General features: G+C 40.0%; 1 protein-coding gene across 1 annotated transcript in view; it reads right to left on the bottom strand.

Annotated features, from left to right (window-relative positions):
* Positions 1-12,768, bottom strand: part of srgap1b (SLIT-ROBO Rho GTPase activating protein 1b) — a 72,245-nt gene that overhangs the window by 19,377 nt on the left and 40,100 nt on the right. Inside the window, exons 8-10 of the mRNA XM_062994996.1 lie at positions 7,706-7,903; positions 7,344-7,428; positions 6,667-6,694 (exon numbers count right to left, since the gene is read on the bottom strand). Coding sequence (XP_062851066.1) covers positions 6,667-6,694; positions 7,344-7,428; positions 7,706-7,903 — 311 coding nt within the window. The remainder of the gene's footprint in view (positions 1-6,666; positions 6,695-7,343; positions 7,429-7,705; positions 7,904-12,768) is intronic.

Genomic DNA, 12,768 nt, shown 5'->3' on the forward strand with positions numbered 1-12,768 from the left:
CTCCAGCGCTACACAGAATGAGCCAGAGCCCCGCCCCTCCAGCGCTACACAGAATGAGCCGGAGCTCCGCCCCTCCAGCGCTACTCAGAGAGAGTCGGAGCTCCGCCCCTCCAGCACCACACAAAAAGAACCAGAGCTCCGCCCCTCCAGCGCTACTCAGAGAGAGTCGGAGCTCCGCCCCTCCAGCGCTACACAGAATGAGCCAGAGCCCCGCCCCTCCAGCGGTGCTCAGAAAGAACCCGAGCCCCGCCCCTCCAGCGCTACACAGAATGAGCCGGAACCCCGCCCATCCAGTGGTGCTCAGAAAGAGTCTGAGCTCCGCCCCTCCAGCACCACACAAAAAGAACCAGAGCTCCGCCCCTCCAGCGGTGCTCAGAATGAGTCGGGGCTCCGCCCATCTTCAGCCTCACTTTGTCCTCCTAAAACAGCCATTCTCATCGACTCTAATGGGAAATTTCTGAGACACAGGCAGATGTTCCCAACACACAGAGTGGGGAAATTCTGGTGTCCCACAACCCAGGCAGCACATAATCTGCTTCATCATACACAGATAGGTGCACCTGATAACATCATCATACACACAGGAACAAACCAGCTTCACTCTTGTGGGAAAAGTCTGTCACTGATGGTGGTACAAATGGCTCAAAAAGCTCGTAAAGAATTCCCAAAAGCCAACATCACCATCTCTACCTTACTCCCACGACGAGACATTCCCTGTGAGATGATCAAGGACATTAATGATGCTGTCAGCAGAGAATGTGCCAAGATCACGGGCATTACAATTGCCCATCACCCAGCGCTAACTCCAGAACACCTACATGACCATGTACATGTGGACAAAAACAACATCTGGATGTTAGCATATGATCTTGGAGGAGCCGTACAAAGCCCCGGGTTAATGACGCCTTATCCTCATGACATAAATCATAGGCCTAAGAGTACAGTGCAACCCAAGAGAGGCAGACCAAACAGAGCCACTCCCAGTAATGCAGGACACAGTAGAGCCACATCCAGCAACACAGCGCCCACCAAACCCCAGCGTCCCACTGCAGCATCGACCAGATCCCAGCATCTCACTGCAGCACCAACCAGATTCCAGCATCTCACTGCAGCACCAACCAGATTCCAGCATCTCACTGCAGCACCGACCAGATCCCAGCATCTCACTGCAGGATCCAGCAGATCCCACCATCTCACTGCAGAATCCAGCAGATCCCGATGCATCACTGCAGCAGAGGCTCTACCACCAACCTGCCAACAACCCTCCTATGCACAGGTTGTATCTGGTATTAAACAACCAGACCATCCAGCCCTTGAGGAAGTGAGGCAGCTGCAGACTTGTTGGATAATTACACAAAACAATATATCCTTTTTATATTTATATACTTAATATACTTAATTAACTTAATTGTTACTGTTGCTTTCTGTTGTATATGGCTAATAATCAATATTTAATAGTTTACTTAGAATGAAATCTCTTACAATCTCTTCCTGGAACATTCAAGGACTATATTCCTCAACATTTGGTTTTAAAACCACAAATTTAGATTTTTTAACATGCATTTCTGGCCAAGACATTATCATACTAATTGAAACATGGTGTAAAGATAACACCAACACTCACTGTCCCCCAAATTACAGGGAAATTCTGCTGCCCTCTATAAAACACAGCAATATAAAACATGGTAGAGACTCCGGGGGGGTTATAATATGGTATAAGGACAATTTATCATCATATTTGTCAGAAACCAAAAGACATTCAACACATATTTGGCTAAAATTAAATAAAAACATAATTGAATGTGAAAATGACTTGTACATATGTGCAGCTTACACCCCCCCTCTAGAGTCTCCGTACTATCAGGATTGTTTCTTTGAGAACCTTCAGCAGGAAATCAGACATTTTCAGGCCCAGGGGAATGTCATGCTTGTTGGAGATTTAAATGCCAGAACAGGCAATGAGAACGATATCATCAATTCTACTGGTAACAAATATATATTTAAACAAACATCCATCAACTTCAGCACTATCTGCTCTCAAAGAAACAGTCCTGACCACGTCCTGAACAGGAATGGTAAAGAGCTAGTGCACCTCTGTCGATCCTCAGGTCTGTATATTCTTAACGGTAGGATCCGAGGGGACTCTTTAGGGAGGTTTACATACTGTTCAGCTCTTGGAGCTAGTGTAGTTGACTATGCGATCACTGACATGGACCCCTCCACTATTAGTGCGTTCACTGTCAGACCACAACTCCCACTTTCTGATCACTGTCAAATCAATGTTTATCTTAAACGACTCAGTCAGCATCAAACCATGAAATATGAGCCCTGCAAAACATCCCAGTTAAACCGAACATTCAGATGGAATCATGACAGCGAAGCTAAATTTAAATCTGCTGTTGGTTCCTCAAAAATCATTAATCATATTAACAATTTTTTATCAGAATCATTTGAATTAAACCAATCAGGTGTTGATAGAGCTGTTTCAAAAATTAATGGAATATATTATAAATCCGCTAAAATTGCAGGTCTCAATTTTATAAACACCAAACCAAACCAAAAACCACAAAATGAAGAATGGTTTGATGAAGACTGTAAAATAATCAGGCAGAAATTAAGACATCTATCAAACCAAAAACACAGAGAACCAAACAATCATCAAATTCGATCAAATTATGCTACAAATCTAAGGGAATATAAAAAGATTTTACGACATAAAAAACACATCTATTATACTCAGTATCTACAAAAAATTTAAAACTCTATTGACCAAAATCAATTCTGGGAACTGTGGAACAACCTGAGCAACAAAAACCCACATCATCTGGCCATAGAAAATCCAAATACCTGGAAAAATCACTTTGAACAATTATATGAGCAATTACCACCAGACGATTTTAATTCAGAACAGCAAAAAATCATAGAAAATCTAAATATATTAGAATCTACCATAAAAAACTATCAGAACCCAATTGATCACCAAATTTCACAGGAAGAATTGAATACCCAAATTAAAAAACTCAAATCCAGAAAAGCCTGCGGACCTGACAGCATCAGGACCGAGATGCTGAAGTGCAGCAGTCCTCAGCTACAGCAGGCTCTGCTCAGGTTGTTCAATATCGTTCTCCAATCCAGCTGCTTTCCTGAGATATGGAACAGGGGGCTTATTTCCCCAATCTATAAGAGTGGAGACAAATTCGACCCCAACAACTACCGAGGCATCTGTGTGAGCAGTAACCTGGGGAAGGTGTTCTGCTGTATCATTAACGCCCGGATACAGGCCTTCCTTACCGAGCACAGTGTCCCGAGTAATGGACAGATCGGCTTTTTACCAAATCATCGCACTACTGACCATATTTACACCCTACACACCCTAATCCACCAACATCTACACAAACAAAATCATGCTAAAGTTTTTGCATGTTTTATAGATTTTAGAAAAGCATTTGATTCAATCTGGCAAGGATTATATTATAAAATTATCCAAAATGGTGTAGGGGGTAAAGTCTATGACATCATTAAATCAATGTATGTCAATAAAATGTATGTGGAGTAAAAATTGGCAATAAAATGACTGAGGTCTTCACTCAGGGGCGTGGTGTCAGGCAGGGTTGCAGCTTGTCTCCTACTCTATTTAATATCTATATCAATGATTTAGCGGTGTTATTGGAGCAATCTGCAAATTCCGGCCTGACACTAAATAAAACGGAAGTTAAATTTCTTCTCTATGCGGATGACCTGGTGCTACTGTCGCCCACAGAAAAGGGGCTTCAGCAGCATCTGGATCTGCTGGAGAAGTACTGTCAGACCTGGGCCCTGACAGTAAATCCTGATAAATCTAAAATCATGATCTTCCAAAAGAAAGCCAGATCTCAGGAGAGCAGGTACACTTTCAATCTAGGAAACACCGCCCTAGACCACACCCTTTCTTATGATTACCTGGGGCTCAAAATCAGCGCCTCAGGAGGCTTCGGTCTGGCAGTGGATGCACTGAAACAGAAGGCCTGCAGAGCCCTCTATTCAATTAAAAACAAATTCATTAAGATTGACATCCCAATTAGAATCTGGTTAAAGATCTTTGATAGTATAATCCTGCCCATTGCGCTATACGGTAGTGAAGTATGGGGTCCACTCAGTCATCATGACTACACTAGATGGGACAAGCATCCCACTGAAGTCCTGCATGCAGAATTCTGCAGAATGATTTTACATGTACAGAGAAAAACCCCAACCAACGCCAGATATGTACAGGAGTGTCACACACTCCGGGACAGTGAGTGAAACACCAAATAAAATCCCCACCCACCCCCCGAACACACACCCCCACGCACACCCACCACACACACACAAATATTTTCTTTTTTTTGTGTGTGAACAATTGTTTTACTACATATTGAATATTTTCTTACCATTTTTTTTCTATGTATATACTTGTTCTTTTTTCATATATTTATATATACTAATGTAAGCTTTGACAATACAAATATGTAAATTTGTCATGTCAATAAAGCAAATTGAATTGAATTGAGAGAGAGAGAGAGAGAGAGAGAGAGAGAGAGAGAGAGAGAGAGAGAGAGATAGATAGATAGATAGATAGATAGATAGATAGATAGATAGATAAATATGTTGATAGATAGATAGAGAGATAGATAGATAGATAGATAGATAGATAGATAGATAGATAGATAGATAGATAGATAGATAGATAGATAGATAGATAGATAGATAGATAGATAGATAAAGTTGTAGATAGACAGATAGACAGACAGATAGATAAATATGTAGGTAGGTAGGTAGGTAGATAGATAGATAGATAGATAGATAGATAGATAGATAGATAGATAGATAGATAGATAGATAGATAGATAGATAGATAGATATGTAGAGATAGAGAGATAGATAGATAAATATGTTGATAGGTAGATAGATAGATAGATAGATAGATAGACAGACAGACAGATATATAGACAGATAGATAGACAGATAGATAGACATAGACAGATAGATAGATAGACAGATAGATAGATAAATATGTAGATAGATAGACAGACAGACATATAGATAGATAAATATGTATGTAGATAGACAGTCAGACAGACAGACAGATAGATAGTTTATTGATCCTGAAGGAAATTAAAGATGACACATCCATACATGTCATTGCAAGGTTTGCTATGTCTCCCAGCACAGTCTCAAGAAAACAGAGGAGCCCTAGACAGGGCCATAGAATACCATCACCCCAGCAGCAGGACCAGTATGTGCAAGAAGGAACGGGATGAGCATGTCATAACCAGACTCCAGGAGGGTGGCATGAGGCCCCAGCACCCTCTAGTGTGACCTGTTCTTACAGCCCAGCACCATGCAAAACGATTGGCATTCACCAGAGTAAACCAGAATTGGCAGGTCCGCCACAGGCGCCCCGTTCTCTTCACAGATGAGAGCAGGTTCACACTGAGCACATGTGACAGACGTGAAGTCTGGAGATGTGGTGAACGTTATGGTGCCAGCATGTTTGGAGGAGGGTCAGTGCTGGCCCTGGGGTGGGCATATTCTCAGAGGGTAGCTCAAACCTCCACGTGATTTTATACAAAATTCATGCAAACTGGATCAGCCTGTGATTTTGATTTGTTACTTTGAATTTCGATATGATTTTGAATCCAGACCTTAATGGTTTGATGATTTTGGTTTCCACTAACCATTGTTACCTCATTTTGCTCTCAAAAACTGCACATTTTATATAAGTAAAGATTTTTAGCTTGAATCTTTTGTTTGAGATCTGACGTGTAATTAAAGTGTTCCCCCTTAATTTTTTAAGCAGTATATTTATATTAAATATAAAATAAGACAACACATGTACTCTTAAAGTAGTTCAAAAATTAACATACAGTGCATAAGTTGTTGAATTTTTCCAGCTATTAAAGTGTCTTTAGCTGTGGCTTGTAACCATTATCTAATGTCATTTGATCATTATTGCTATTATGTGCTACTCCTGCCACTATGGACTACTTATTAGCCTTATTAATGGCACCAGGTGACTGCAAAACATAATCAGACAATAATAACAGACAATTAACATAAGAAGAAGGTCTTTGGAAAAGACAAATTTTAGGTGCTATAATGAATTAAGAAATTTAGCCACCAAAACTAGTTTGCTTTACCTAGTCTATGCAGTGCCTAACGCCCTGTCGGTTGGCACTGCATAGCATAGTGGGCTGTGAACAGTTGCCTATAGCTTGCTCACAACCAATTTCTTTAGAATCCTTACAGTTTTACTCTCAAATAACTAATGTACTCATCATGTCTCATAGACTTTAGTAGTTACTGCTTTAAATCTTATGCAAAAACGCAAAGAAAAAAAACACAACTTAAGTACATTCTAATTATCCACTTTTCCCCAATGTGGTCATATCCTTCCAGTCACCCATTGGAATATGTAATTTACTGCTACAGACCAAAATTAAGTACTTAATAAACAGAATAAAACATACTAATATAGTTACATTTAAATTCTTTAAGTTAAATGTATTTACAATATGGCAGCATTTAAACATATATTTGCTGCTGTTGTCTTTCTAAATTGTAAAATATGATATAAATTCTAATTGTGTTATTGTGCATGATCTGGGGTGGGGGGAAAGGCTGAAAAGACAGAAGATTTGTTCTTACCTGGTGGTCATTATGTCTGCTCGGTAGCCTGTAAATAAAAACACCTGTTTAAGCATTTGTTTATTTATTTATTAGGATTTTAATGTTATGTTTTACACTTTGGTTACTTTCATGGCAGAAACAGTAGTTACTCGTTACACAAGATTCATCAGTTCACAAGGTTATATCAAACACAGTCAGGGACAATTCAGTGTCTCCAATTCACCTCACCTGCATGTCTTTGGACTGTGGGAGGAAACCGGAGCACCTGGAGGAAACCCACGCAGACATAGGGAGAACATGTAAACTTCACACAGAAAGGACCAGGACCGCCCCACCTGGGGATCGAACCCAGGACCTTCTTGCTGTGAGGCGACAGTGCACTTAGCCACCGTGCCGCCGTTTAAAGCATTTAGTATAACATTTACTGTGAAAGATTCTGAGATAAAATAATACATATTTAGAGATGGTGATATTTATGCCAGTGACAATCACAGTTCAAGTGACTAAAGTGCAAAGATGGAAAAAAATATTATATTTTATACAACTAATTTTATACATCTATTAGAAATTGCATGGGCTCAAACATCTAAACTCAGAAATTAAAAGGTGTTCAGATATACTTGACCATAATGGTTTTATATTTATTTATTTATTTATTTATCTTATATAGACGTTAACAAATTTAATGAACTCACCCTCTGCTATACTCCTCTTCAGTAGATCATGCTTGGCCTGTAGTTTGGAGATGAGGTTACTTCCCTCCAGATACTCTCTCAGTTTCTGTGCACACAAGTCAATATGACTGTACTTAGACAAATAAATTATCAGTCTAATTACACCTGGCATAAATGAACCAGTCAATTACTGAGTAAATTGCCAACACAAAAAAAACTGGACCACAAGAAACAGTGACACTTTAGCCAATGCAGCTAGACTATATCACTCTAGCCAAACACTGTTGATATGACTGCCAGTCCCAGTGATAAACATCAGATTAGTTGAAAGATTTCACTTCACCATGGTAATGTCAGAGTGAGAAAATTAAATAAAGTCTCACAGTAAAATAAAAAAGCTCCGTCTCCTGCTGGTTAGCTCGTCTCTTGGCCAGGCTGGGTTTGCTGAGGTAAGTGTCAGACACGCTGGATTTTACAGACTCTGTGGAACGACTGTGCTGGAAGCTTTCAGACACGTCATAGTCCTCCATGTTTAGCATATCCTGAGTAGTACTCAGGGTAGCCTCAGACGTCTTCTTCACCTACCACAGACAGAGCGACAAAAAATAGTTGTTTTAGTTCATTTAGACATTATGGTGCCTGTAAAGCTCCACATTTACTGACTTTTGTAGGGTCTGCTTAAGACCCTTAAAACCCAATGTGGATTAACTCCAGCATATATTACAGATCTACTTAAACAGTATGGCCTCCTCAGGCACTTAATTCAGCTGATGCAGAACTTTTGATTATCCCTAAGATCACCCGAAGCTAAACCACTGGAACTTTTTTACTATACAGGCCATAAAATCTGGAATAGTGCCAAAGATGTTACTGAGAATGCAAAACTTATCAATGTTTTTAAATTGAAGTAAAGTTCATAGTGATTTATCTTTTTTATACTATTGAACTTTTTTTAATGATTTGTAGCAATCAAATAAACCTGACTCATTGATTATTTATGGTTTTACCTTGGATTTTTGCTTAGCATAGCCCAGTAACACCTCATATTCAACTCATAATCAATTCCTGGAAAGTGAGATGCTTAATCTTGGAATACCATGTTTCGTTCAGTAAAGGCGCATTCATATGAGAAGTGGCACAATAGCTTTTGTGCTGGTGCATAACCAGCTTAACGTGACTTACTGTACTAAAACGAACAAGGAATTTTATTAGTGGAGAGAACTTATGAGCAGGTTTAGTGTTTGTGTCGTTTTTTAAAAATACACCCCGTTAAGCTTTTTTTTTTTTTTTAATTTTTATTTAGACTCTCAAAGCTAATTCTTACCATTTTTTAGAACCCTGAGCTATAACACAAGTTTCCAGTAAAACAGGAAAAAAATCCAGCTAAACACAGATACATGTGGACGCTTTCAGAGTGAATTTGACGGTTATTTCACACAAATGCAGATTCTCATATTCGCACTTTGATGACGTTTTACTCCACCGCTCAAGCACAAGCCAAGCACTGAACAAAGCAACTGCTCATTGTTAATTTGAAATTAAATAAATACATTAAAAAAAGCTGAACACGTTGACTGTAAGGTAAACATTGAGTTTAAAGGTACAAATTTCTTGACAAAGGGCGTCGAGTTTCAAAGATTTCGAGTTTAGGGGACGTTGAGTTACAAGATACCACTGTATTTGCTTTTTGCACCTTGGTTGTCCAAAAAGTCTTAATTTTTAATTAATTAAAAAATAAAATTAGAACTAAAGGTTTGTGGTGCCCATGTTGCGCAGCGGGATATTCCTCTAGCACACCAGTGCCGAGATTCTGAACTCCACGGCTGAAAACTTGACGTTGCCACTGGTTGGCTGGGCGCCATAGCGGGCATAATTGGCAGTGCCTGCAGCAGACACGGTTCTGCTAGGGCGGGATGACCGGACTATGTAGACAGGGTCTTCAAACGCTGTGTAAGGACCCTGATTGGCAGATAGAGAGGTGCCTGTGCAGAATAGGTGAAAAAGGGTTCACCCCAGCAGCGGAAGACAAACTGACTGCGCTAATTTGGGAGAAAACAAGAGAAAATGCATAAATAAAATAGAAAAAAAGAACTAAAGGTTTGTGGATGAACTAGATTATTTTTTTTGCAAATGCCAGATGAGCATTGCTGTTTTCTTAGTTAGCAGTGATTTTCTTTATATTACCCTTATATGAATTTCAGACATATGGCTGACCTTAGCTGTGGCTTAATGATCTGCAGTTTAAGATGTTTTTCTTGCTTCCGTAATAGCAATATTAGCAGTTTATTTACTTTTTTCCACCTCTTTTAAAAATTCCTTTAGTTTATCTGATATTGGTTCAGTAAAAAATAAGATTATTATTTTTTTTTTACTGTTGCATCTAATTCACCTAGACTAATCGGAATAAAATTCAACATTAGAGCGTTCTGATGACACAGCGGCCTAATGCGTTGGCCTAATGTGCTAGCCTGCCACCGCTGCTGAGAACTTGAGCTTTCAAGGTCATGTGACTTCATTATACTGAAAAGAATTGTTTGAACTAGTGATCATTTATACCAACTTGATTGTTCAGATGAATTCATAACCTGACCTTTTTTACAATGGCATAGCAGCTACCACATATACTAAAAGTTACCTAAATATATTTCTTCTGTCTCAAATTCCTTTTAAAAACGTGCCATTTCATGCCCACCTTTTTTCAAATCAGTGTTTTATTTAGGCACACCATTATGCCAGTGTGTTTTTGTGACTAATGATGTGTCTGTGTATTCACAGGTCTGTTGTTGAGTCATATTGTATGATAAACATTGTCAAAAAATTGTACAGATTTTTTAAAATAAATATTTAAAAACCACTGAAATGACACAGTGTAAACCTGGCTTTGCTCTGAGTGTGTAAGTGAGGGTGTATGTATAATTTCATTGCATGAATAAAGCCTCCATCAGCACTTTGGCTTTGCCCTTTACACAGTAAGAGCTGCAGGAAACAGCTGGTCTGCCAGCAACCAGTAATAAACAGCCCTCCTCTCCAACAGAGCAAGAGAAAAATGCATGTGTGTGAGAGAGAGAAAGAGAGAAGGTGGCAGAGTGAGAGAGGACAAACATTTGGATCTTTATTTTGCTGTGCCAGTCCAGATCTAGATCATTTTAATTAAGTTGAGGCAGGATGGGGCTATAAGCTCTGTTAAAAAACTCAGTTAAAAAAAAGACCTTGTTCTCCATATATTAAGCAGTTCCTTATTACAATGCATTTTATTAACTAAGAGGCAGGACAATGTGTTGAATCAGAGCCTTATTCTGCATGTGTTCCCAATTTCTTCATGCGGCCAAACCCACTGCGACCCTGACAAAGTCATGTATTTACTCACTCCCTGTCACAAATGCTGAGAGAGAAGGCTATTTCATTGCACCAAAGGGAAGTGGGTATAAAACGATTTCCAAGACCTTGAACATTCCTGGAGACACCACTGGGAGTACTGTCCAGAAGCTCCAAACTTATGGGCTCAGCAGCAAACCTGCATGGCCGTGGGAGAAAGCCCAAAATGTTGTCCAAAGGTCTTAGCAATCTCATAAATACATGTTGCTGCTGTTTGTTTGTTTATTAGGATTTAATTGTCATGTTTTACACTCTTTGGTTACATTCATGACAGGAACGGTAGTTACTCATTACACAAGATTCATCAGTTCACACAAGGTTATATCGAACACAGTCATGGACAATTTAGTATCTCCAATTTACCTCATTTGCATGTATTTGAACTGTGGGAGGAAACCGGAGCACCCGGAGGAAACCCACGCAGACAAGAAGAGAACATGCAAATTCCACACAGGAAGAACCCGGAACGCCCCACCTGGGGATCAAACCCAGGACCTTCTTGCTGTGAGGCGACAGTGCTACCCACTTAGCCACCGTGCTGCCCTCATGTTGCTGCAAAAGACTTACAATCAAAACTGTTTGGCCATATCAACAGCAGCTTGTCTGGTTCAAGAAAGGCAAGCATTATGACCAGAGGAATACTATCCTCATGGCCAAGCATGGAGTTGGGTCAGTGATGATGTGGGAATCTGTTTCTGCTGTAAATACTGGCAATTGACAATATGACTGGCATCATGGATTCATAGAAATATCAAAGCATTTATTATAAGGAGGAACATTTTGCCTTCTGTGGTAAAACTGAACCTTGGTGATGAATGATAATGATCCCGAATCACACTACCATATCAAAGCCCATATAAAATTGGGAATTTTAAGAAAACAGAAAACATGCATAAAAGCCATCAAACCTCATTAAGTTAGAAGCTTTTCCACAAGAAGAAGAAGTGAAGATTCACCAAGAGAGGTTTAAGTAGCTTGTTATATACATATAAGTACAGTATGTACAGTATGTACAGTGTATCACAAAAGTGAGTACACCCCTCACATTTCTGCAGATATTTAAGTATATCTTTTCATGGGACAACACTGACAAAATTACACTTTGACACAATGAAAAGTAGTCTGTGTGCAGCTTATATAACAGTGTAAATTTATTCTTCCCTCAAAATAACTCAATATACAGCCATTAATGTCTAAACCACCGGCAACAAAAGTGAGTACACCCCTAAGAGACTACACCCCTAAATGTCCAAATTAAGCACTGCTTGTCATTTTCCCTCCAAAATGTCATGTGATTTGTTAGTGTTACTAGGTCTCAGGTGTGCATAGGGAGCAGGTGTGTAGTACAGCTCTCACACTCTCTCATACTGGTCACTGAAAGTTCCAACATGGCACCTCATGGCAAAGAACTCTCTGAGGATCTTAAAAGACGAATTGTTGCGCTACATGAAGATGGCCAAGGCTACAAGAAGATTGCCAACACCCTGAAACTGAGCTGCAGCACAGTGGCCAAGATCATCCAGCGTTTTAAAAGAGCAGGGTCCACACAGAACAGACCTCGCGTTGGTCGTCCAAAGAAGCTGAGTGCACGTGCTCAGCGTCACATCCAACTGCTGTCTTTGAAAGATAGGCGCAGGAGTGCTGTCAGCATTGCTGCAGAGATTGAAAAGGTGGGGGGTCAGCCTGTCAGTGCTCAGACCATACGCCGCACACTACATCAAATTGGTCTGCATGGCTGTCACCCCAGAAGGAAGCCTCTTCTGAAGTCTCTACACAAGAAAGCCCGCAAACAGTTTGCTGAAGACATGTCAACAAAGGACATGGATTACTGGAACCATGTCCTATGGTCTGATGAGACCAAGATTAATTTGTTTGGTTCAGATGGTCTCAAGCATGTGTGGCGGCAATCATGTGAGGAGTACAAAGATAAGTGTGTCATGCCTACAGTCAAGCATGGTGGTGGGAATGCCATGGTCTGGGGCTGCATGAGTGCAGCAGGTGCTGGGGAGTTACATTTCATTAAGGGACACATGAACTCCAATATGTACTGTGAAATACTGAAGCAGAGCAT

This window comes from Trichomycterus rosablanca, chromosome 1, assembly GCF_030014385.1.
Source record: "Trichomycterus rosablanca isolate fTriRos1 chromosome 1, fTriRos1.hap1, whole genome shotgun sequence".
Classification (NCBI taxonomy): domain Eukaryota; kingdom Metazoa; phylum Chordata; class Actinopteri; order Siluriformes; family Trichomycteridae; genus Trichomycterus; species Trichomycterus rosablanca.